This window comes from Salvia hispanica, chromosome 3, assembly GCF_029641045.1.
Source record: "Salvia hispanica isolate PSC_SH4W2 chromosome 3, Shi_PSC_v1, whole genome shotgun sequence".
NCBI classification, from domain to species: Eukaryota; Viridiplantae; Streptophyta; class Magnoliopsida; order Lamiales; family Lamiaceae; genus Salvia; species Salvia hispanica.
The window spans coordinates 56,250,068-56,275,938 of record NC_142694.1 but is presented as its reverse complement, the minus strand read 5'-3'; the positions used below and the strand labels follow the sequence as shown (position 1 = coordinate 56,275,938).

General features: G+C 36.9%; 3 protein-coding genes and 1 long non-coding RNA gene across 4 annotated transcripts; 1 reads left to right on the top strand and 3 right to left on the bottom strand.

Annotated features, from left to right (window-relative positions):
- Positions 1–834: 834 nt before the first annotated feature.
- On the bottom strand, positions 835–5,230 carry LOC125217085 (F-box family protein). Its single transcript, XM_048118909.2, has 9 exons — positions 4,958–5,230; positions 3,763–4,125; positions 3,601–3,674; positions 3,441–3,513; positions 3,066–3,176; positions 2,011–2,185; positions 1,762–1,880; positions 1,169–1,232; positions 835–1,074 (listed from the first exon to the last, which is right to left on the bottom strand). The coding sequence occupies exons 1-9, from the start codon at positions 5,030–5,032 to the stop codon at positions 1,004–1,006; spliced, it is 1,125 nt and encodes a 374-aa protein (XP_047974866.1). The 5' UTR covers positions 5,033–5,230; the 3' UTR covers positions 835–1,003.
- A 1,738-nt stretch (positions 5,231–6,968) lies between these two features.
- Positions 6,969–8,325, top strand: LOC125209936 (uncharacterized). Its single transcript, XR_016137433.1, has 4 exons — positions 6,969–7,051; positions 7,247–7,291; positions 7,437–7,481; positions 7,766–8,325. It is a non-coding gene; the product is annotated as an uncharacterized LOC125209936 (long non-coding RNA).
- A 7,792-nt stretch (positions 8,326–16,117) lies between these two features.
- Positions 16,118–20,625, bottom strand: LOC125211011 (uncharacterized). Its single transcript, XM_048110681.2, has 9 exons — positions 20,587–20,625; positions 20,283–20,327; positions 18,450–19,157; positions 18,238–18,372; positions 17,530–18,015; positions 17,174–17,280; positions 16,943–17,066; positions 16,681–16,711; positions 16,118–16,614 (listed from the first exon to the last, which is right to left on the bottom strand). Exons 1-9 carry the CDS (start codon positions 20,623–20,625, stop codon positions 16,244–16,246), a joined length of 2,046 nt encoding a protein of 681 aa, XP_047966638.2. The 3' UTR covers positions 16,118–16,243.
- A 1,282-nt stretch (positions 20,626–21,907) lies between these two features.
- Positions 21,908–25,409, bottom strand: LOC125215220 (zinc knuckle (CCHC-type) family protein). Its single transcript, XM_048116579.2, has 7 exons — positions 25,149–25,409; positions 24,734–24,796; positions 24,323–24,456; positions 24,055–24,168; positions 23,645–23,846; positions 22,798–22,912; positions 21,908–22,705 (listed from the first exon to the last, which is right to left on the bottom strand). The coding sequence occupies exons 1-7, from the start codon at positions 25,359–25,361 to the stop codon at positions 22,134–22,136; spliced, it is 1,413 nt and encodes a 470-aa protein (XP_047972536.2). The 5' UTR covers positions 25,362–25,409; the 3' UTR covers positions 21,908–22,133.
- Between the last annotated feature and the right edge of the window lie 462 nt (positions 25,410–25,871).

Below are 25,871 nucleotides of genomic sequence, written 5' to 3'. Positions count from 1 at the left end.
GAATCCCGAATAAATGTGATATGAATGGAAAATATAATGGACCATATAACAAAAAAATATGGTACTCCTTCTGTCCTACAAAAATATACTCCCTCCGTTCCGCGGTAGTAGAGGCGTTTCTTTTCGGCACGGGATTTAAGAAAAATTGTGTTAAGTGGGTTAAATAAATGAAGAATAAAGTAAAAATTGAAAAGGTAGAGAGATGAAGAAAGAATAAATTAATAGAGAGTAAAGTAAGAGATAAGAAATGTGTTGACTTTTGCTATAAAAGGAAATGACTCAACTACTATGGAATGTACCGAAATGACAAAATGACTCAACTACCGCGGAACAGAGGGTGTATATTTTTAGTTGGGCAAGATTTATAATGAACAATTGGTAAAATATAACAGAAGCAGAAAGAAAAATAATTAAAGTACTGTTAGCGAAAAATAGTCTCACATTAATAGAGAGAATCTAATTTTCAAAATTAGAAAGTGCATTTTCTTATTGGGTAGACTAAAAACAAATACATATTCTTGTAGGACGAATGGATTATAAATTTAACTGAACTAGAATCCAACTTGTTCCCTTCACTTTAATTCACAATTCATGAAATTTATTTAAGCATTAGCACTTACACAACAATTCATGTATTTTGTCTTGGTTTTAAAGATTTCTTGTAACAAAATAAAATAAAATAGATCCATTGATAGACATCTAACACAGCAATATTCATCCCATTTTGCAGTCAAATTTGTTGGGTTTCGTCCGAATTATATACCTATCAAACATCATGCCCAATTTTTAGTAATTTAAGATAAACACAAAAAACACCTAAGCAAAGATGCAAGATGAGAGAATATCCATTCTTTCGGCTGATACATTAAATACATATATAGCTTCTTCTTCACAAGAAAACACTTGAAGGTGACCAGCTAAAGTGTCCCTTATAAATACATCACCATGTTATTTCAACGATTCCGAAACCATGTAGAAGCTAGAATTGAGAGACGAACCTAAATCAGCAAAACCTCAATGCGGCCTCCAACTCTTTCTCATCATCGCAGTTATATCCAAGTAAATATGCCCGAGCTGGTGCACGGATTACACAGTAAAAAATCACAAATAGTACGTGGGAGCTAGAAGAATCTGTTCATTTACGAGACAAGGTGTAGCATACACGTACCAAAACGACCAGATCCCATGAAAGGCTCCTCCGCTTCATCGTTAGCAGCGGCTTGCTGTTGTTCCTGAATTTTCGACAAAAAATATTCAGAAACCATCAGCCCCATAATAGTCTGGTTTCATTAAGAGGACCACAGTCGTTACAATTATCACCAAAAGATATTTAAGAATCAGAAATATTAGCAGGAGAAAAATATATCAGAAAGAATGGAGACGAGGCGAGCAAAGAATGACTTCTACACAATGAGAGCAAAGAAAGGATATGCAACATGCCAAGTGCTATGAAATACTAATTTATTTCGTACAGTCTCTCGACTAATTATCTTATGGCTATCTATTGTGCCTGAGCTATACCCTAATGCAAATTAGCTGTAGATACTGTATGAGATTTGTAGGATGGTGCATCATAAATCTAAGGTAGGGAGAGTCTCCCAATTATGACAACTAACAAGAAGCATGATTCCTTCCCCACCCTTTCCAATACTTTCTGTGGAGCTTCATGAATGCAATAAGAAATATACTGATAAACGTATACAAACAGAAAGAAACCCAGAGAAAAAATTTGTCCACCAAATACATGGAAAAATGTCTTACCACATCAGGTTCCATTTCATCCGGTGAGATTAATCGATCAAAACATCGGCCAGAGATGGTGCAGACCAAGAGTTCATTTGTAGGATCCATAATAACATCTTTACATGTATCATCACAGACTACACAAACAGAAGGGAAAGTCAACAGTCTACATCATCCTTGTCAAATATTGAAATGAGAAGAAACGATTTTGTTCATCAAAGTTTCATCGTGTCTCTGACTCTGACCAAAAGAGAAGGACGGCCTTACCATGAACATTCCCAGTCTTCTCACACACAAATACATCTCCGATTTGATAGTAAGTGCAGTTTTCTCCGGAGCAAGCATGATTGGGTACTGCTGTTTCAGTTAGGCCTCTGCTACTCTTCCAAATGGACACTTGATCAGCAAGAGTCTTATCAAGAATTATACGGTCATCATTCACCTAAACATCAGCTATTTATTACACATAAACCAAAAAAATAGAAGATACTTCAAATGTACACCTTCTTTCCATAATTATACAGTACACTTGTAATAGGATATAAAAAATAAACACTATATAGCAAAAGATGCATAGGATGTGGATCACATAAGACTTTTTTATACTCCATATAAAATAGGAACTATGTTCGGCTCTTACATTACGAAGAGCTGCGTTAAATCGGTGATGTATTTGTGTAGATTTCCTACGAATTGTGAATTCATCATTATCATTTGTTACTTTGTTAGCATGTTATATCTAATCAAAATACCTTGTTATCATGGGTTCAAGCCCCATGGTGGGCACAAATACAATTAATACTATGAATTTGTCAATTTTCACAATGATTTCACCATGGTATAATAGCTCGTATTTTATGCTTTTAATGGGCAGAGGGGTTTGTAGTATAACTGTACCCTGTATATATATATATATATATATAGATGTTGTAAGTGTGAATTAAGGATTAACATGTTAATTTAGTTTGTTTGCAATAACAGGTAGTTCCTCCATTGATTTCTAAATTCTAACTAAAATAGAAGCCTTCTGGTAACATTTCAGGCTGCAGGGTTGGAAGATCATGGGAGTCCAGGATACAGTCCTACATTGGTTTCCCTCATTAAAAGCCTCTTGCTATTGACATGCCATATAATATAAAATGGTGAATATTTTAAGTTGTTTAAGGAATACATGGCCATTCATCACTTATGAGTTATGACTACTGAAACTTTAACATAACTGGTTCTTATATAATCAGGAGAACTTCAACATACAATGTGACCAATCAAGCACATCAGCAAGTATAACAAAACTCTACATCAGAACACTTAATTTTTTTCACCTGAGAACGATTAGGTGCTTGGCTTCTCTTGGCCACCTGCATTTGGATGTAATATTCTTTGAATTCAGTAGGGCAGCTTCGCACAAACTCTGCCATGTCTTCTTCATCACGCTGCAAAATAGGGAAAAAGAAACAGCAGAGTAGCCTCAGTTTAAATCTCAAAATGCAATTGTTGAAAGCAATAACGAAAATAATCACAAATTATTGGGTCAGTATTAAGCCAGATCTTTGGAGGAAAAAGAAATAAAGTAAGACCACACAATGAGAAGAGTGTGCTTTAGCCATTGATTATGGAAAACTAAAGACATCAATACATACAAATAAAAAATTACATTAGCAGAAATGACACGACATGAAGTTGAAGTCCAAAACTACCTTGATGTAAAGGTTCTTCCACGCACATTCTCGTGGCTTTTTCGGAGGCAGCAGACCCCACCGCATACAATATCTACAGGAGAGGAATGGGTGCATATTTTTTGTAAACGATCAGATGATGTCAAACTGCTTCAGAAAAAAAAAAGGGAATAATACTAACAAGCGACGCCACAGTGACTCGTCTGAAGCAGCAAAACTCATGAACCTACAAACCAACGTGCAAGACACAAGATCCTGCATTTCAATTATCAGAAATTATAGCTCGATCAGTTAAGATACTCAACAGAATAAGGTTGGACAAATGCTAAAATATTCTTGAAACCTCAGAAGAAAGAAATTTGAGGATGTGATACAGCAACTCAGGAGGGATGTGGCTGAAAATCCCAGTCTCAATCCTCTTAGGGGGAGGTTTGCTTTCCATGACATGCCTCCCACGACTGCTATTGCCAGATATGACAGTCTCACTTCCTTTTGGAGGTGAAGATGCAGTTTTTACTTCAGCTTCCAGCTCAACAGATGACAGTGATGATGAGGACGATGACCGTAGCACCCTTGAAAGTTCTTCATCACTAATTTCACCCTCATCGATTCTTATTTTCTTGGCTTCCTGCTGCTCCTTCTCTTCTTGTTCACTTAGTTGCCCCTCCTCAGCACGCGGTCTCTTCATGTCTCTTTCTTCCTCTTCCTGCCGCACACACATTCCAAAAGATCCAATTACAATTGTGTTGGAAATATTTCGTTTATCCAATAAAGAATACTTAAGAGTTATGAGTAGGTTGTACATCAATATAAAGGGATCTCACATATCTAAATTTACAAAGATAGCAAATTATATATACATTGACGAACGGATGCACACATATAACATATATGCCAATCTAGACTCGCTCTCTTAACACGTCGTATGAACCAACAAAGTTGCAAGATGACATTTTTTTCTAAATAGAAGCCCACAATGGTATTGCATGCAACAATAATGAAAAGAGAACAGAAATATCCCCTGAGAGGGTATAGTATTTCCTGACAATCTAACAATTATACATACATCAATATTCAATATATTGCTACCTTAAGAGGACATTTGCTTTTCATAATGGAAAAAATACACAATTGAGACAAGCAACGTAATAGCCTATACTAGTCTAATCAAAGACATGAAATACAACTTATATAAAAATAATTCTGACTCCGAATAGAGTCACACTTTTATTTAGATAAATAGAAACAAATTAACATAATTAGGTCATCAGTGCATATAAAAAGTAAAATAATAATAAAATCTGGCTCTAAAAATCTCCAAATTAAGCTTATCAGCACATCAATTTCTACAATAGTTAAACAATTATAACACTTCTTTCTCATTGAAACAAGCTAAAATGAACAAACGACAACTTATAAGCATATCAATAACACAGTTGAACACAGAAAACATACGCAGTTCAACATATACCATAAAATTCGTAGCATATCGATTCAGAAAATAGATTTAAACATATATCAGGAAAAATTTGCAATACCATTTCGGAGAGCCCAGATAGGACTTCGGATTCGAGGAAATGAACGAGACTCGCATCTTCGTCATCGGAAGCCATAAAAATTAGAGAAGCTCGATATCGAGTGTCGATAAATAGAAAAAGTCGGAGAAAATTCAAAACGAGGATATGTATATCTGTAGGAGGTGAACGGCAGCGGCTGCCGGCGAATCGGCTCCGTCTGAGCTACGATGAGATGCCCTTTGTTAGAGAGAGAGATGCGAAATTCGGGGATGGGTTGGGTGAATGTTTATTCGGGTCGGGTTATGCGATTATGTTTCAGGATGATAACGGGTCGGGTGAAAACGGGAGATGTCGGGTTCGGTATAGAGCGACTCTCTCTACAGTCTACGCGACTTTCCCTAGAGCCTTTTAAAATATCTATTCTAGCATGCATTAGATATCTCAGTGCAACCCACAACTTGTGGGCTGGCCCGAATAACCTGTTGAATTTAGAGGGTTATAGTTAAAAGTTTCTAGCTCGTTAAATTATAATCTGATTAACTTGCACCCGATTAGCCCACAACCCGAATATGGCTAACCCGAAAATCCAATGGGCTGGCCGCAATCCGAATAGGGCTAACCTGAAAACCCAATGGGTTGGTTCGAAACCCGATAAAATTCTATTGTTCTATTTTTTTGGCTCTTAATTGACACTTCATTGATTATTTTTATAATATAAATAACTAAAAAATACTCCCTCCGTTCCCCATTTAACATCACACACTTTCCTTTTCAATTTGTCTCAAATAAGATGATACGATTCTATTTTTAGAAACTTTCTCTCTTCAATTGATACACTCAATCATTTTTCTCTTCTAAATTAAATATTCAACTCATTTTCTCTTAACACTTACACCTAACTTTTCTCTCTCCAATTAAACGCACTAACCAACAATTCCTAAAATCTCATGCCGACTAAGAATATCATTTTACCCAGGACGTAGGAAGTAACTCTCATTCAATATTATATACAAGTATACATTATTCTATGTTAAGTTTTTTAAATATAATATAAATAAATTAGAAACTTCAAATTTACTAAAAAAAAATTATAATTGCTAAACATACTTTAAAATTTCTTGAAATATGTTTATGTTTAGACTTCCTCTGTCCCATTAGAAATGAAACATTTGCTTTTCGTCATAATTTTATGTAATGTTGTTTTGTGAGTTAATGAGACGAAAATAAGGTAACAGAGGCGAAAAAGTAGAGATTGTGTTCTTTCCACTTTAGGAAACGTTTTATTTTGAATAGGAAAACCTAAAAAAGAAAACGTTTCAATTTTAATGGGACAGAGGGAGTATTATTTATACATATCGTGAAATTAGTATTTGATCATGTTTGAATATAAGCATGTATCTCAATTTTATCAAAATTAAATGTTTTACTACATCCTATAAATATAACTAATGTTATGTATTGGGTTGATCGTATGTTAATTTTATCGGTAGTAATCCGATTAGCGCTAACTCGAAACCCGAACATTTAGTGCTAGGGATGAACTTTTATAACCCAATAAAAATCACAACCGACTAACCCACACCTAATTGACCCACAACCCGAGTATGATTGGCTCGAAACATGCTGAGGGATGATATCCGTTGCAATTACCGACTATGTAAGTATTATTTTTGTCTTATGTACACGTTGCATGTCATATCCGGCTACATAAGCATTAGGGCTTGTTCACCTTATCAGATATGCCCAGATTCCACTCCAAATCTGTGCATCTCATAATGTTTGCCTTCTGCTATTTAAAATCTGATTGGGCCGAGATAAAAGGACAGGCCCGCACTATTCACCCGTTTTGGACCAGATTTCAAATCTTCCAAAAAACCTAAGATTTTATTTCTGCATTGAGTTTTGCACCCGGGATTTGAAGGTTAATTCCCTAACTTGCCCTCGTTGTTGACGTGTCAAGTGGCGGACTACACTCCATCTTCTTCGTCTGTGAAGAGAAAATTGGATTCACTTTCTCATTCAATTTTCAGAGCGGCGGGTCGTCGGAAGGGATAACGCATCCAAAAATTGCTTGGAAAGAGGCCGTAAAATCCTTTTCATCTTTTCCTTCCCCATGTAAGGCTCTTCATTTTCCTTTGATTTAATTTGAGCTTTTTCCTCATCCAAAATGAAGATCTATATATTCTTCTACCGTCGAAGAATATGTTAGGGATTCTTCGACATCACATATCAATTTTTGTGTATTTTGTGAATTTGTTGAGTGAATCTAGAAACGTGACCTGAAAATCCAATTTTTTCAAATTTCCACAGATCTGGAACTCGATCGGCATCATAAAACACAGAACTGCGTTGTAGGTAATTTTGTCTTGGGGATTTCTCATTTTGGTAGATGTTTCTATGTCAATGGGTCACCAAATAAAGCTTTAACTACTACGAAAATGTCGAAGTGTATTGAATGCATTTCCATTGATATGCCCTTTATTTGAATGTATGTCCACAGCTGTGCAGCTCGGGAAGCGACGTCGACTTCACATCCGCAGGCTAGGTATTGGCTGGAATCTTATTCTTCTTTTATACATGTTCAAATATGAAACTGTACTATATTTGTGGTTTGTTTCTGATTGTCCATCTATAAATGTTGTCCCAGACGATGATTGTTCAAGTAGTCTATGATTTGATTATATGTTATCAATCTTGCCTCATTTTGTATGTAATTCATTGATGATGTCGTTTTGCTTAAATCTTGTTAACCGAATCTAAACCTCAGTGGGAAGCCGTAAACTGAGGTTCTTTTTTTATGTTATATAAAGTATATTAATTTCGTTGCAGCAAAATTATCTTGTGTGAACTTAATTGACCGGAAGATGAGGCACCCAAATGCCAATAATGCTTGGCTATGTCAGTTGATTGAGGATATTATGTCCATATTTCGGAGGAGACTATTCTGCTTATGCATAGGTATCTGAGGGCTCGCACAGTCCGTTCGAGGCGTCAAATCCTCGATACGGCTAAACGGTACAATGTGATTTGTAGGGTACCTAGACAACTACATAGAATTGACCGTCTATTTCATTTGAGTGATGCAAACTGTGTTGAGAATATACGAATGGATCGTAACACATTCGCACGTCTGTGTTATCTTCTCACTGAGCGTGGTGGGCTGCACGCCGGCAAGGTCGTTGGGGTGGAGGAACAAGTTGCCATGTTTCTTGGAGTTCTTGCACACCACAAAAAGAATAGGGTCGTTAAGTTTGAGTTTTGGAGGTCGGGGGCCACTGTTTCATACTATGTAAACAAGGTCTTATGTGCTGTTTTGTCATTGTATTCAATTTTCCTTGCAAAACCTACACCAGTCAGCGACGATTGTGCTGATAATCGATGGAAGTGGTTCAAGGTATCCTTTGTGTCCATATTCTACATCATGTTCTGATATTCGTTTATTTGACATAGATTTCACATGGTTGCAGGCTGTCTAGGTGCTTTGGACGGCACACATATACCCGTGTTAGTGAGTAGCATAGACAAACCCCGTTACCGGTCTCGGAAGGGGCAAATAGCTACAAACACACTAGCTGTCTGTGACCGTAACATGCAATTCGTGTATGTCCTTCCAGGATGGGAGGGGTCAGCTGGAGACTCTCGTGTGTTGAGGGATGAGGTGTCAAGGCAAAATGGACTAAAAGTCCCAAAAGGTCTTTCATTGTCCCTAGTGATTATTATGAATATAGTTCATTTGTTATGAAAATTATAATCTCATTCGTTGTATTTAATGTCGAATATATTTCAGGATGCTATTACTTGTGCGATAACGGTTATGCCAACAGCAATGGGTTCCTAACACCTTTTAGGGGTGTTAGGTATCACCTCAAGGAATGGGGTCCGGGTACTGAGGCGCCGCAGAATTCAATTGAACTTTTTAATATGCGTCATATCAAGGCGCGTAATGTTATAGAGCGTGCTTTTGCCGTGTTAAAGATGTGTTGGGGGATCCTTCGTAGTCCGTCCTTTTATCCAATTAAAACTCAGATCCGGCTAATAATGGCTTGCTTCTTGTTGCATAACTTCATCCGCCGTGAGATGCCCATAGATCCGATAGAAGCCGAGCTAGATGGTGCCCAGTACAACCCAATACATGAAGATAAGGTCATTGGTACACAGATTGTTGAGTCCATTGAGCCAACCACCAACTGGACCCAATTACGAGAGAACATTGCAACAGAAATGTGGATGAATAGATGATTTGGAATATGTTATTGACTTTATGTTCTATCATTATCACTTCAAACATTATCCATCTCTATTATATTTTGTGTGTATGTGTTGTCCATTTTACTTGTTATGTTTGCACTTCTCTATTTTAAAATCACTTATATATATTTCATTTTTTTTATTAATTTAATACATAGACCGTGCATTTCAAAAAGTAGAATATGGATCCAAAAAAAAAATTGGTAACTTTTATTTATATTTTTTGAAGTAATAGCATATCACAATTATAAAATCTATGAAAATGCAAAGTTATTTTTTTTTATTGCAAGAAGCTAATTGACAAATACTAAAGAATGAAACAAATCACTTTTACACATTCTTTATCTTAACCTCGAATGTTTTAATTAAGAATGACAAAAAAAATAAACTTTTGCATAATTTAATAATACTGACGATAAATTTTTTATAGAAAATTGAATATTGTCTATTCTATCAAACCGACAACTGTAAATTGAATTTATGCAGAAATTATAACTTAACTCAAAATCCAAAATAAATATCTCTAATCTCCCCACCTTAAATCTTCAATTAAACAAGCAAAAATCAATTATTAAAGGATAAGAGTAACAAAACATATATTAATAAACTTAGTGAATTGGTCAATATTTATTTTTTGAAATTATTAGTTGGCAATTTAGAATTTGTGTATACTCACTCCCTAAATAAAAATTTCATTTTGGGCAGAAAAATTTCTTCTTGGCTCATTGTGAGCATACACCTCTTCGTAATTAAATAATGCCTCAAGACTTAATCGACAATCTCATACTACACTTCATGGAGCATTATCATTAAAACAAAAGCATGCTCAGAGGGTCGGACATCACAAACCGAAGACAAAATAGGTAGTCAAAACAAGAGCATCTAATGAAAGCGCACGAATTCAATCCTAATGAAAGCGCACGAATTAGATTGAAAGAGGTACGTGCTTAGCGGCTAAATATGACCCGAAAGTGCAGATTTTCAGCATCAACGAGCTGAAACATGCATCGTACACCGACTTCAACATCGTTGTACCGAAGAAAACGCTTCCAACCTCCATGAACAATGACTTTATCATTGCAGTTGGTTATGAACACCCCCCCATGTTTGATAATAGACAGTGAAAAATGCTGCCATGTTCTCTCCTTGTTTGACATTGTTGGCAGACCAGAACTCAATTGGTATGGCCTTCAACAAATACCGAAATATACTCATAAATCAAATAAATTTTTAAATGTACTTACTAGAATGATTACTCGCAATCGATAATTACTAACCATATAAGGGCCCATGTGAACGTCCGTTATTATGAAACTGAAGGCAGGCAACGCAGCGTGAGTAGTTATTTCAACACCGGTGGGAGAGTTTTTTATGGAGTTTTCATCGGTGTCCGAAAGGAACCAATCATCGGACGAATCTATATCAGCTTCTTGAGTGGTTTCGTGAAATGGCAAGTCTATAATTATAACAAGTCAAATTGTAAATTATTTGTTCACTAAATATAAATGGATAACAGTGTATCTAATATCACCACGCCTACTACATACGTTCAATGTCGCTGGTCGGGATGCACCCACTCATGAAATCGTAACGCGTAATATGAAACACACGGTGGCAGGATAGATAAAAGTGAGGTAATCCCCATTGTGTATATGATTTCTATACACAAACTCGGCCCACCCTTGCTTGAAGTACCAACCACATGTGCGCCTTTTAATTTTGACATTCCACTTCCGACCATTAGGCATCTCAACGGTACAATCCTATGGAAGAAATTCACCGTGTGTAGCAATGAACTCCGGCGGTAAGCGCTTTCACAAACCGAAATATAGATAAGCTAAAAACATGGAAACAAGTCGTACCACTTTCGTAGGTGCATAACCAATTAAAATACTCACAAGTGCGTTGGAACTCTGGATGGAGTAGAATACCTTTATGAATCCCGGAAGCCGAGGGTGTGTTGGGGTTAGTAACCTACAAACAAATAATGTCAGAAATTTTTACATAAAGTGCAACTGGATTCACTACATTTATCTCATTTCAGGGGAAAATGAAATGAAGAAATTTTATTGAGTTGTTGCAGATTTGCAATATGAGGGCAGATTCCTATTCACTAGCTGATCTGACGTTCATAAAAATCAAATTTCAATATTGTATGTGACCACACACTCTCTGCATCACATACTCGTTGTTTGTGCTTGTTTCATTGGAAGCCATGATTCAAGGGTTGTTTTCGGCGGAGATGATCTAGAGCAAACTAGTTCTAAGATTTGTTCCCAAGCTGTATTTGAGATGTTCCTCCAATAAATGAGCCGTAGAACTACCTCTTCAAAGAAGTAATGACAGCACAGTATACATTTTCAGGACTATAGCCAATAGAATTGACTATTTATGCGGCACTTCTTCATTAATGAAGAGGTGGTTGAGTCACTGAGTATAAATTTATGAATAAAAAGGAACTGACTTTGCAATTTAGACGACGCCCCTTAATCATTTAATTGTTAGGTAAATGTCATTCAAAAAATTTATTAGCTATGAAACTCCATTTATAAATTGATAACCAAGTAGAAACAGACAATTCACACTTCAACAAATTATCATATCAAAAAATTTGTTGTTTGGTTCTCACTATGAACATCCCGCGCCAAAGTCAGTTTCTGTACAAAGGTCTTTGGACTACCGAAGGCGACGATGTGTTGGTAGACACACTGATACGCCTGAAGAACGAGACTATGTGGACTCTCGATGAGTTCCCAAGCTAAGCTACTTCCTGCTCACTGCCATGAAGGAGATAGAAAGGAAGGTGGGGACAAGGTATACTAAGTGGGACTTGAAAACTCGAGTTAAGATTTTGTTGCTGCGTTACCGGACCTTTAAGGAGGTCACCGCTCATCAAGGTACGCACTATAACAGGCCAGAGAAGATCGTCACCGCCGATGATGATGTTTGGAAGGAGATCTTTGAGGTATGATCATCAATATTTTTTTTTCCCACAAGGTTTGCTATCTGTGCATGGTTTATAGATATAAAATAAATATAATACATCGTGAATTTTTCAGAAAAACACCTATGCAAGAGCGTACTACTACGAACATGAGCCAATATGGAGTAAGCTTGCAATCTTGTTCGGCATGGACGACGTCAAATTGGAGCAGTCTCCGACGGTGATCATCATCTCGGACACCACCGTGGCCGAACCATTTGGAGATGGGGATGAGGAAGTCAATTCACCCGCTATCTTCCCTACATCTAAAGTCAAACGCAAGCTTTTCGTTGATGAGGGTGGTGTTTCTGACCGTGAATCGACAAACCAGCCACTCAATCCTCTTATCAAAGCCGGAGCAAATGTAGTAGTAGTAGTAAACCGTTTGGCTAAGAGCAAGAACTATGCCAAAAACTTAGCACCCCGCCAAGCGGCTTGAACTCCTATGCGTGCAAGTCCACTCTCAAGTTCTTGTGCGTCGTCCTCTCCGGTTGCATGGTGGCGCCATCCTGAAGTTTGAAGTTCGACCTCGATGAGGAGGCACGTGCTAGTCCAACTTATATAAAATATGAATATGGGGGCTAAAAAGTAGTAGCTTTGCATTACACTTTTTTTTGTCTTGTTTCCAATATGCCTTCTTCACTATGCATATGTAACAGTTTGGGTTCCTAAAACATCGTATGGTGTTTGAATTTTTCACTGAACCATGGAATGAAGTTTTATAATTTGGTATGGATTAATTGTATGTATGTTGTTCGCACATCACCTGTAACGCCCTAATTCCAATAAAATCATAGCATAGCTCTAAACTAACCGTAATTACTTATTCATTATCAAATTTATCAAATAAGTTTAGCAATTAGTTAACCAATAAAGAAAACATGTTTCGTCACATTCTTTAGTTTTATTCCTTGTGGACAAATGGCACGGTTTTGTTTCATATACAAATTCCCAATGTCTCTAGATTTCTCCACTGCATTCCATTTCAATAGAAGACCAATCGCAATTTTTATTTTTAATTTCTTTTGCCTACAACAATAATATATTTAATTATCATTTTATTCAAATACCTTTGATTTATATTTAAGCATTGGTTTTCGGAAAGATTTAAATATTTCACATATTTTAGAATGATAATTCATTGGTGATGTATTAATTGGACACTCTTCAATTATATAATATTATTTCTAGTTGGAAAAAAATTCTTTCATTTATATATCTTTTTTATTTTATGATAAAACCAAATATTTCATCTAGGCTTATTTTAGGGATGTTACGTCACCAATTATTTGTTGTTGTATCCATTATAAATTTTCACGGATTTACAGAAACGTGATTCAAGAACTTAAAATACAACGGAACTTGCACAGAACATAGACTAGATGTTAACACACAAGTATGATCATAATAAACCCCTCGGATAGGTTTATAAGCACCACTACAAAAGGGGCCGACCTGGTAGGTCGGATGGTCTTAATAGGTGCAGCAAAGGGGCACATACAAAACACACAGCAAGTGAGAGTCTGATATTACAAAATAAGTGCTAAGAGTCTTCTAGCTAATATATTATAACAGATAGAATAGTTGTCACCAAAATACTTCCAAATCTTCTACCACCAGCTTGCTATGTGGTTGACCTCGAGATCTAATTCTGATTGAGAAACCTGAGGACGTAGCCTAGTTTGGACTCGGCAGGCATGCCCATGAAGATATCAAGACATTGCGTCTTCTCACACAGTATGTCGCAAAGATCGTACCTCTGCGCCAGGGTCAACCCCGCAACACTTCCAAGTTTATCAAATACTTCTTGCCTCGCCTTTCCGATATCAAACTCATAGCCGATCCTAGCCGATATCATCTCCAGACGGGTGTTAGTCTCAACATGTAACTTACCAAGGAACTCCATTATAGCTGAATCGTCAGAATAGATTATCTTACGCTTCTTTCCACCTTTGATGTTGTTCCGCAAAGTGCTTTCACTCTGACCAATGCTTTCCTAGTAGTTCTCGAGTGTCGGGGTTGGCTGTGGCTGCGTGTTGTCCTCCTGAGGTATATCCTCCATGTTCACATAGTAGTCATTTGAGTAGTTCTCGCTGGCAGTAACATTTTGCTGCTGGAGTGATCGGGCAGCATCAGGGATTTCTTCAGCACCGGTCCCAATTGCACGGTCTTTTCCAAATATGAGCACCCACTGATCCCAATAAGTCCAGGCCTTATCGCGCATTGTCTTGGCACTGCTGTCAAGCTAAGATGCAAATCATAAAGCTCAGTAACCAGATTGTTATAGCCTACTAGTAAACAAATATTAAAGTTGATTCACACTGATTTACCTTGACGATCTGCTCCCACTGCTCGTCATCGCAATCAATCTTGAAGTCAGCAGTGAAGCCCACACCACTCCTCAGATAGGATTTGGGAAAGACTCTTGTGATTCTTTTTCCACGCACCAATCTTTGAGTTAATATGGGGGTCACCCATAAGATCAGTATTGGGGAATGCCTGGCGCAGACGTTGCTCGATACGCCCAAGATAACCAGCTCGGAAACCGTTGTCGGATTTCCACCCTGTAGCGGCCAGCTCAATCAAAGCAGAAACCAATACATCTTCTTCACGTGTAGTCCACATACGCCGACTGCGTTCCCCTTTTCGGTACTTCGTTCTCCCAGAATAGATACCCCCTTTGCGCACAGAAAAGGTGAAGCGACGAAAGGCATTATGTTTACATGGTTAAAATCTAATTAGGTGCTTTGAAAATTCTTCAATAATTGATTTGTAAACTACTCACCCTGACTAGTAAACCCACTGTTGGATCCAGACCCGAAGCGCATCGACTGAGACATGATAACTACAACAAAGAACCTAACAACATCATTCGCACAAAATTGTTCTATAAACCACTTTATCCCTTTATCTATTATTCCATTAGTCAAACAGACAAAATCAAAATGCACACATTTAGAACGATAAATAATTCAATTGAATCTCAAGAAATTAGGGCATAAACAACTCCGGCCAATGATTCGCATCTACACGTTTGTCGGCAAATATTTCCACACAAAGAAATTTTAAGAACACGTTGCAGAAAAATACAAACACCAAGCAATGGAGTGGGACACGACTCACCTGTTGAAGTCAGTTTCTTCAAGCCAACTTCAACAATTGCACCCTCTGTTTGTGAACTTTCTGAAAAATCGCTATGCGCTCCCACCATAGGCTTCCCGCTTTTTTTTGCCGCTTTGAGATGTTGATGGAGAATAAAAACTAGGGTTCCGTAAATGCTGATTTTAGTATAAAAAATTAATTTTTATTCTGTGTAGTGGTCACTGTTGGGTACAGGAATGAGTATTGGACAAAGAAGGCGAACAACATATAATTTTTCATTTCTGTGGGCCCATGCTGAATACAAACACCCAGATTGAATTTCTTGGGTTATCCCAAGTTGAAAGGTGAACAAGCCCTTACAATGATGATATTCAATGATCAAATTAGTACGTACTCCCTCTGTTTCCACTGAAAAATAACTTATTTTCCTTTTTAATTTATCTCAATTAAAATAATTTAAAAGTAAAAACACATTTATTTTTATTTTATTCTCTCTTTTACTTAATCTTTCCACCAAACACATAAAATAAAAATCTTTCCACCAAACACATAAATAAAATTGCATAAAGTCTGCAAATTAACCAATAGTTAAAAACATAGGAATTGCATTACCAACAAAAAACACATAGGAATTGAACTGAAGACCCATTATAGTGTCAAAATGCATCAGTACGGCAGTACATAAAAGTCGAAAATTACAACCTTACAATCCTAAGACTAAGGTAATGCATCTCAAAAACCAAGCAGCCATAAAACATCAACATCATCAAGGTAATGCTTGAGTTAGGTTTATGGTAATGCATCACAAGATTAGTAGCCACAAAATATCAAACATTTACTTAGTAAGGCTCAAAATTAAGTTACCTAGAAATTCCATGTTAAGTTACCTAGAAATTCCATGCATCAAGAAATTACTCTCAACTCTGATAATGCATAGTTCAAAACATATCACCTACATCACTGAAAGAGGCCGATCAACCGGAGTGATGTTGTTCGTGGCGATGGTGGCTCTGACGGGAACGATGGTGCCGCCGACTGGATCGACGGCCGAAATCAGACGACTCGGAGGAACTTTCCCGACGACACTTGCGTCTATTTCTCCTCTTCCGATCACCGTCACTACTTGAGCTTTCAGCCGAACGCGACTGCCAATACTTCTGCTTCCGTTTCTTGCTCCTCTTCTTCTTCCTCCTCCTCTCGTCGCCAGAAGGCGATTTGCTTCCGTCATTATCACCATCACTTGTTTCTTCGTTGGACGAAGGAGACTTCTTCATTTTCAACCTCTTCGGCGCCATCGTCTTGCTTGAATAAGGGTTGGCTTGCAACTTGGATGCACTGGCTTCAACTAAGAAAATTACAAATTCATCAAATAGTTCCATTATATATAAGGATTGAGTTGCAAAGTTTTCACCTGAATTCTTCTTCATCTCAGACTTAACTGGCTGCATCAAGGAGATAAGAATGCAAATTATTTTGAATAAAAAAGCATTTGCATTCACATTCACATTCACATTCACATTCACATAAATCATACTACACCTTCACAGTATTCACTTGATTTGGTCAATAACTTTCATCTCAATATACAGCTTTTACATGTGAATAAATTACTAACATTGACAGAAATCATCAAATCATATTCCCTTCATCATAAATCAATTGCTATGCATTACCTTGTTAGCATCACTATGAGGCCGAATGGGGACATCGCGTTTTTCTCGACTTCCCTCACTAGGCATCACAGAATCCTCTTGATTAGAAGTTGATATTCCGTCGCCAGCTACACCAGTGTCTAACCTGGAAAGAATGTGTCATTCCTCAGTCACAGCATTTAACCCAAATTCTAACAAACCTCAGAGATCATCACACACTACTATGAACAAAAGCAGTAGTTGAAGAATTACATTGAAGATGAGCCCCCACCAAAGTACTTCTTCTTCTTTTTATTCTTGACAGCAATCTCAGCAACAGCTTTAGCACTTTTTGGGTTGCAACCTTGAGGTTTTTCCATCTGATCATCGTCACATAAAATGAGAATCTAGTAAGGCCACTCAACAATTTGCTTCTTGTATGAATTATTAAAAAGTGTCTCACTATATTACAAGTAACTTTGGATAATAAAAGTGAAAAAAATTAACCAACCTCATAACAAACATAAGTATTCTAGTTAGTTTTAGTGTTAATGAAGTAAAAACTAGCAAAGACTTGCAACAAATGGTGAAACAATCGAAAACTAAAATATTGAATAATCAATTTGAACCTGATCAAACCGGTCGTCTATCCACTGCTTCATCTGGGGAACGAGAAGCTGGACCAGATGATCAACCACCTTACCAGAAACTTGATCCACAAAGCGAGCCTCGTCCAGTGCTTCAGGACATCTCTGTGGGCGTCGTGTTGTGCGGTTCAGCCTGCGGTTGGGACGATCTGATGGCTTTGGAGTGCTGCGCGAGCTACCATCGGTGTCAGGGACCTCGACAGGCTCCAGAGGAGCCGCGCGTTGTGGTTCTGGCGGCGACGAACTAGCTGAAGCGCCATCTGATGAAGTTAAATAATAGTTATACAAGACTGGAACCCTGGCCCGCCTTACAGCTCCCACGACACGAGGCGGAGGCGCCACTACTTGCCGCTGCCGGGTCCGTGGGGAAGCGTAACGAACGCCGAGTGGCTGCTGAGTTTGCAAGCTCAGCCAATATGGCTGCAAGCGCTCGTCGTCTGTTGGCTCCAATGTCACATGACAAACAAGCTGGACAAAATAAATTTGTGTCATAAAATCTAGACATACACAATTTAATCAACATAAATATTTCTAATAAAAAATGCAGAATGATTAAAATACTGTTTTACAAAACTTACTAAATGAATTTTACATAAGTTAATCTCCTAGCTACTTTCTAAAAAGAAATTTGGCGGGGAAAAAATTTGAATATTTTTGCAATAATATCCGTCAAAGCATGATATATGATACCTTCCTGTCCAAAATATGTTTGTGCAACCTTCCGTTCCTCAGAAACGACCACTTAAGACATCGGGGCACACGGGCCTCCTTGGTGATCAAAGCACACCTATTTGGTAGACGTGGTATAGCCTCATACGCCCAAATCTGTAAAATAAGGCGTGCCAACTTGAGTCAAAAGAATCAATAAAGTTGAAAAGGCAATAAACACAAAGAGTGTATACCTGCAGGGCCCATACCGGCCCAGAAATTATATACCGTAGTCCATGTTTCATGTTTCCCCTCTTTGTAGGCAGGACGCTAACAAAGTGCACGAGCGCCTGGTACGTGTATGCACCCCAAGGAAAACTATTCCACTGATCGAGATCTTCAACCAAAACCCACACCCATGGCTCGATCCTCCTACACTGGTCATACCCCAACGCCATCAGATGCAGGGCCAGGACATGAGCCACCTTCAAATAATCCTCCGCTGACATACTAAGACGCTGCAAATTAAACAGGCCCCAAAGATGTTTCGTGGTGATAGGACGACCCTTCCATAATCGCATAAAAAGCCCTTCCCGTGGCATCTCGTGACTTCCTAGTGGATCAAAAGTGGATGATCCAAAATGTAGTCCGGTCACGAGTGCATACTCTGCAACTGCAAACCGAATGTTGGTTTCACCAACGTGGAACCACAACTCATCTCCTTTGGCTTTGGGAAATGTGATTTCATGACTAATCAACTCATGCAGAGCTTTGCTGCAACTAACTCCCCCGATGAAACGCATAAGATGACCAAAGCAGCCATCCAAAAATCGTTGCAGTAGTTTCTCGCCACCGACACAGGTCAAAACCGACCTGATGTCATCAAACACTTTCTTCCGGTAAGAAAGGGAGATCGAATGGCTAAATCCTTGCAACGGCTTTCTCTTCCACGTCCAACTAACCTGCTCACACCCAAAATATCTGAGACATTAGTATTTCACCCGCGTGGTGCAAGACATTATCTATTTCTGCGTACGATAAATTCATTACTAGTCCAATCAAATACCAATTAGTGGTAATATGAATTCTAAACAATTCAAGAATACAAATAGTACTATATGAGAAAAAACCATCAAATTTTTCAATACTAAATCTTTCATACATGAAAAATAACTACATATGCACCTATGATTACATATATTGTGTAGGGCATATTTTTTTTCTTTTTAAATAGGTATATAGAGAAAATTTTCCACAAACTTAAATTTGTAAAAATAATAACCAATTTAACTTTTTGGAGATAAAAATAACCAATATAATTAAGTTGCATTTCCGAAAACAAACATTGTAAGAAATATTAGGTCTATGTAAAGAACTAGTTTACTCAATGTTTTGAAATGCAGTTAATTATTCTTGAAAAAAAAGCTGGCTATAGTACTTACATAATGTAAGTTTTTAATTGTAGAGAATCCAAGATCATAACATCTTATGTAATAAAAAATCATAAATTATAATATGAATATTTATAATTAGACATTTTTTGTAGTTGAAAATTATATTGATTGTAGAAAATGAATCTAGCATACCTTTTATATATTTAAAAATAAAAAATACTTGAAAAAAATTAGAAAAGAAGGCAATAAACATCTAAAAATTTCAAACTAAGTGATAGGATTATAACTTATTCTATTTGAGATTATTTGATCATAATACAATGTTGCAAAATGACCAAGAATGAAAAAGTATTTGTCCTCCACCCAATATAAGTATAACTAAAAAATATATAGTACTCCCTCCATCCCACCATAAGCGGCGCACTTTCCTATTTGGGTGTCCCACCTAAAATGAGTCTATTTCTTCACTATTACTTTATTCTCTCTTCACTCTCTTGCTTTATTTTCTCTCTTTACTTATCTCTTTGAATATTAATTTCTTAAATCTCGTTCAACAAAGAAGCGTCTCATTTTTAATAGTATAGTACAAATATCAACATCAACATAAATAGCAATAAAAGATTTCCAAAAAAAAATCAACAGATACAATAAAGTATTTTCCCATGTTCAAAATGGTGAGATATAGGAAATCACCTCTTCTTGCCCTTTCTGTGCAATATTTCCATGACCTCGTGCACCCTGCAAAGCACAAGAAACAAAAATTTGCAAAAGAGTTGAACAACTTTAGCAAAAGCATAGCAAGACTAAAAAGGTGAGAGAAATGAGCATTCTAATCGTGATCGATAACATGCAGTCCCCAAATTAGACAAATTGAGCATTACACTCAACACTTCCAATTTTCAACAGTTATAAAACATGCAATGGAAAAGGAAAGAAAAAATAAATAAAAAGGGGGAAATGCAATGGATCAAAGAAAGAAGACAAAGTGATCGATCACCTCCTCTTTTTCCGCCGCTTTCTTGCCCTCTTCTCCCATGAGCTATGAGACTACGACTTCTCTTTTCTCTCCTTCGCTAACAATTTTGAATTTGTTGTTTTTGATAATCAGTGAAATGAGATGGTGTATTTATGAGGAAAGATGATCAGATATTGGTTTTGTGTTGGTGTCAAGTGTAGAGAATCAGAGGTAAATATTTTGCATCCCCAAGGAGCTTGTAATAAGTGGAGTATTGACTCTAGTTTATTTTATTTTATTTTTTTATTAAAATATTCATTCATATATTTTTAATTATATTTAAAATTTATACGAATAGCATTACAAAAATTATTTCATACTCCCCAAACCCTTAAAAATATTATTTCTTTTCATATTAGTCTTATATACTTTCTATTTTAGAAAAAAAATTATCTCTAAGATGAGACTCATTCTCCACTAATAATAATTCAATCACTTTTTATTTCTATATATGTCTCTTAGTTTAATAATTGTGCATTAACTTATACACTTTCATCGTATTTTTAGGAGAATGGGGAAGTATTTTAATTAATTTGTAATAAAATTTTCAAAATATTAGTACTATATGCATACTAATGAAGTACAACACAAAATTACACAAATTAAAACAAACAAGTTACAATAATAATAGATCATAAATATATCAAGTCACAAATTAAAAATTAAACAAAAAACAGAAATTACATAAGTCAAATAATATACTCCAACTTCCAAATTAATCATCGAGTTTACACACTTCTCCCTCTATATTGTTCCGTTCATTAGGTCAATATTTCCATTCTCAATGCATACAATCCATTCCGTCACCCAAGCCTGGAAATCTATGATTTGCAACGGATTACTATATTATTCAAACTATTTCATTATTGTTGCATATTAGCTCAAAAAGTTTAAGTTTGCATAAACAATAAAAAAAACCTTGTATGTGCATTTCATTTGATGAATACATTTTGTCAATTATATTTAGATAATATTAACTTTTTATTTACACGAGGTACAAGATGTTTCAACATTATTTTATGTTGATATAATAAGTTTCATTGGCACAAAAAGTTGCATCGCTGGTTCATGTTCTGTACGTCACACGTATGCAAAAAATTAACGTTGTCTAAATATATATGACTGAATGTATTAAAATGCAATGTAAATAATTTTTTTTCTATTATTTATACAAACTTCAGACTTTTTTTGGCAATAGTATTTTGGCATCTCAAATTGGAAGTTTATTCCCATTAAAAAATCATAAAATTAGAAACTGGATATGAAGTACCACAGGAATTTACTAAGAACATATTAAAACAGGTGCACATCAATTGCAGTTTATTTTATATAAGTCCAAAATTGCAATACCTGTTGAAATGGATTCCAATGAAATATATGCTGGTAAATAAAGCTAAAGCCTGTGTTCAGACTACACAATCTCAACATTTTTCAATTGCTTTACTTCTGCAGCATCTGTTAACACATCCATTTCACCGCTATATTCAGTGTAGGAAATTTGACCAATCTGATTCAAAAACGGTATGATGTCAGTGTTGATGCCGATGACTATGCCGACTGTGCCGATGGTGATGGCGTCTACGTCCCCGATCATCAGAGTCAGATGCCTCGGAGGAGCTTGAATGCCGATGCTTGTGTCTGGTTCCCCGATGGTGATGGCGTCTACGTCCCCGATCATCAGAGTCAGATGCCTCGGAGGAGCTTGAATGCCGATGCTTGTGTCTGGTTCCCCTTCTCCGACGCCTATTGCTATCTGAGCTTTCGGATGGACTTGACTCGGATTGCTCTAGCTTCTTCTTCTTCCTCTCATGTCTTTTCTTTACTCTTCCCCTCCTCTCGTCGACAAATGATGATGTCCTCCCTTCACCATCCCGTATTTCTTCCTCCTCCTTCCTCTTATGACTTCTCTTTACTTTTTCCCTCCTCTCATCTCCAGATGATGATTCACTCCCTTCATTGTGTCTTGTTTCTTCATCTGGTGAAGGAGACCGTCTAGTGTTCGTATACTTGCTCTTGTCTGACTTCTTTTTCTTCTTCTTCTTTGCTTTTGTTGTAGAGAAGTTGGTTAGCAACTCTGGTATGTTGACTTCACTTAGAAATCCTGCAAATAAAGATAAAAAGAAGATTACACTTTCAGAATCTCAAGACTGACGACACATTTGACTTTTATGCTGCAAGGCGTATAGCTTTCACCTCCGTACTCATCAAAAATGTCCTCGGCAACTATCTGCTGATTGGGATCGTCGGGATTGAAACCTCCACGAGGAGGGCTCATTCCGGGCTGCTGCTTCAGCTCCCATTTTAAAGGCTGCAAGAGAGAGAAGAAAGCAATGATAAAATATACATCTCGTTTGAATAAACACATCATTTGCATTAACATGATTCGAGATTTTCCAGTGTCCAATTATTATTCAGCATCATTTGTCTCTAATTGGGATGCCTTGGTCTGCATTCTCTTCAGTCTAAGGATGGTGCAGCCAGGCGTACACGCCCATATGCATGAACAATTTTCTCGACCCAGCACATCTATCCGCTCCCATTACTATCTAACCCCACCCACCCTACCCTAAGGAAAAAGAAGTTCTCATTCTTTATTCTGTATAATTCTGTACCTTTTCCCTAGCTGCTGTTGGTACTAGTGATTCATCAACAATGAAAAACATGGGCTGTAAAATTTTATGTAATGGACGAGTCGGGTTTTTTTAAGCTTCACAGAATCCTCCAGCATATTCTATGTCCAAATCAGCAGCTGTATCCCACAAAGTAGTTCAGCATTCCATGAACTTCCAAAAAAATCTCAAATTCCCAAGACAAAATTCTCTTTGTCGCATCTCCTTCACAATATTCACATGTTCTATCTAATATTTGAAATGGCAATTCGACATTTATTTACCATCTGGCATGGATATGAAACATCAAATGTCACTATTGCAGCACTATATATCAAGCTACAGCAGAGAATGGTTCTAATCAGCAGCTAACTGAGTTCAATTCTTATACAGTACACAGCTACAAGATACATGGTATGTACGATAATTACCTCACCAGCATCAGTTTGAGCTAGAATGGCTGTTAAAGGGTCATCCCGTTTTAATCTACTTTCCTCGTTAGGCATTATTGCATCCTTTAATGGACATTCACGATCACCACTTTGATGCCCATAGTTCCCACATCTAAGACATTTCACATTGCGAATTTCAACTCCAAATGGTTTTGCCCGGCCAGCAACCCCAGTATCTAACCTGAAAAGAGAGAAATGGCACTCAAATCATCCTATATATCCTAAGAAGTCAGAACCTCAAGACATTCCCAGCCATAGCCCAAAACATATAAAGAAAAGAAAAAGTCACCTCTGAAAAATACCTCCAGAAATAAGCAAAACTTAAAACAGCTTAATAATTAAACATGTCTGCCACACAATCTTTAAAGAAGAAAAATATTCACACGTACTTTGGAGCATTTTTTAGAACCTCAAATTGTTCTTCAGTAGGTAATTTACGACCAAAAACATCTTTTGGCACTGGTTTCTTTTTCTCCCCTGCAGGAGGTTCATTTTCCATCTTCCTACAAAAGTAACAGACACCATATTAGTTGATAAAAGAAACAGAACACAGCCCACCTTCCCTATGAGAAAAATTATAGTAGTATGAAAACAAAAAAATAGACCTCATAGATCAGCATACAGTTTTAAATTGATCAAGTAAAGACTATTTATTACATGGAAGACGATGCCTCTTCAAGAGATTGCTCTAGCTTCCTTTTCTCATCAGCAATCTCAGCAGCTTTAGCACTTTCGGCATTGTAACCAGGAGGTTTTACATATAAAAAGCTTACAGCTTGCATCATTTCCAACTGATTGTAACAAGGTTACAAGAAAAATGAAAATCCAAGTAATTAACTCAAGATATATGAAAAAAAAAGACTAAATGCATTCTTGCATAAAAGCACAAGAACGAATGCGACGTGTAAAGTGGCAACTGGCAAGTCAGATCATATAATGATAATATAATCCATATTGTTCTTTAAACCAGATGTATGTGTGTGTTCATTTGCCAAAACTTCCATAACTCATTTTCCCTTTCGTTGTGGTTATAGGAAATAAATTCCCTCCTACACTTTTAAACATTACCTTTTCCTTCTCCTTATGTGAAAGAAGCGCAGTCTGCCGAAGAAAATCCTGCTGTTGTGCATACTGGAAACAGGAAAGAAACAAAAATCAGTAAAAATCTTAGAAACAAAAAGCATAATATATCAGCGTTATAAGGCTTAAGTATCAAAATCTAAAAAGGAAAACAAAAAAATAAATAAGAAACGCAGAGCACTGAATGAAGAACGCATACAATAGCTGCAAAATCCAAAAACAAGTAAGCGGAACAAACCGATATTCCATTGGAGCTGAATAACTAAATGGAAATACAATCAAATAGAGCATAACAACACTCACCACTTCCAATTCCATTATTTCCCAATTCTAGAGAAAAAAAAGACCTAATTTTCAACAAGACATTCGATACAGAGAACGAATCAGGGAAAGTAGAGCGCACCTCGCGCGCGACCTCCTCGGCGCGGCGCTGATTCTGAGAGTGAGTTTGCTCGGCGATCCATTTGCGGCGCTGGTTAGGGTAGGAGAGCGGATGCCACGGCTTCTGGTTGAGAAAGGAATGGGACCACGCCGTTCCGGCCTTGGTCTTGTAGTCGACTTCGCCTTCTTTGTCCTTCTTGCTTGATCGGAACCCTCCGCCACCACCGTCCTCCATAATTGGGGATTTGGTTAGTGCCGAGCTCACGCTTGCCGGACTTCTGCGCGTTTCAATGTTATATTTCTACCTCTCTTTCACCGCCGCTGTCAAAATTGTTTTCTAACTAAAATTCATTTTTTATTAATATTAATTTAAAAAATATTTCTATTTCACAATCTTGAAATAAAATCAATTCGTTCCGCTCGATACTAAAATTTTAAAAAATTAGGACTTGAGAACGAAAAATCAAGGTTTAAAATCTATATATTTTTTAAAAATAAAGTTTATTCTAGATGTATCCCAAATTAGAGCTTTAAAAAGAATTATAGAATTCCACCCAAGTTAATTTTATGTTGCATATGCAATCGATACTTCTAGTATATTTCAGTTTTTATTTTACGTTGGGAAGAAGGTACCTAATTAACGAACTTGAACTCGGCTCGACTCATGTGGTACTTAAAAATATCTTATTCAATTTTGATTTCAAAGTTAACAATATGCTATATTTTGTAATTGTATGATGTCCAA

Coding starts and splice junctions, on each gene's coding strand:
- LOC125217085 (XM_048118909.2), bottom strand. CDS start 5,032: ATGGCTTCCGATGACGAAGATGCGAGTCTCGTTCATTTCCTCGAATCC. Junction 4,126..4,957: donor TATCTGGGCTCTCCGAAATG/GTATTGCAAATT, acceptor TGTGTGCGGCAG/GAAGAGGAAGAAAGAGACAT. Junction 3,514..3,600: donor GAGTCACTGTGGCGTCGCTT/GTTAGTATTATT, acceptor CCTCTCCTGTAG/ATATTGTATGCGGTGGGGTC.
- LOC125211011 (XM_048110681.2), bottom strand. CDS start 20,625: ATGGGAGAAGAGGGCAAGAAAGCGGCGGAAAAAGAGGAG. Junction 20,328..20,586: donor AAGCGGCGGAAAAAGAGGAG/GTGATCGATCAC, acceptor TGTGCTTTGCAG/GGTGCACGAGGTCATGGAAA. Junction 18,373..18,449: donor GGCCGGTATGGGCCCTGCAG/GTATACACTCTT, acceptor CTTATTTTACAG/ATTTGGGCGTATGAGGCTAT.
- LOC125215220 (XM_048116579.2), bottom strand. CDS start 25,361: ATGGAGGACGGTGGTGGCGGAGGGTTCCGATCAAGCAAGAAGGACAAA. Junction 24,169..24,322: donor GAAGAGGCATCGTCTTCCAT/GTAATAAATAGT, acceptor TTACTTTTGTAG/GAAGATGGAAAATGAACCTC. Junction 22,913..23,644: donor CTCAAACTGATGCTGGTGAG/GTAATTATCGTA, acceptor TCTCTCTTGCAG/CCTTTAAAATGGGAGCTGAA.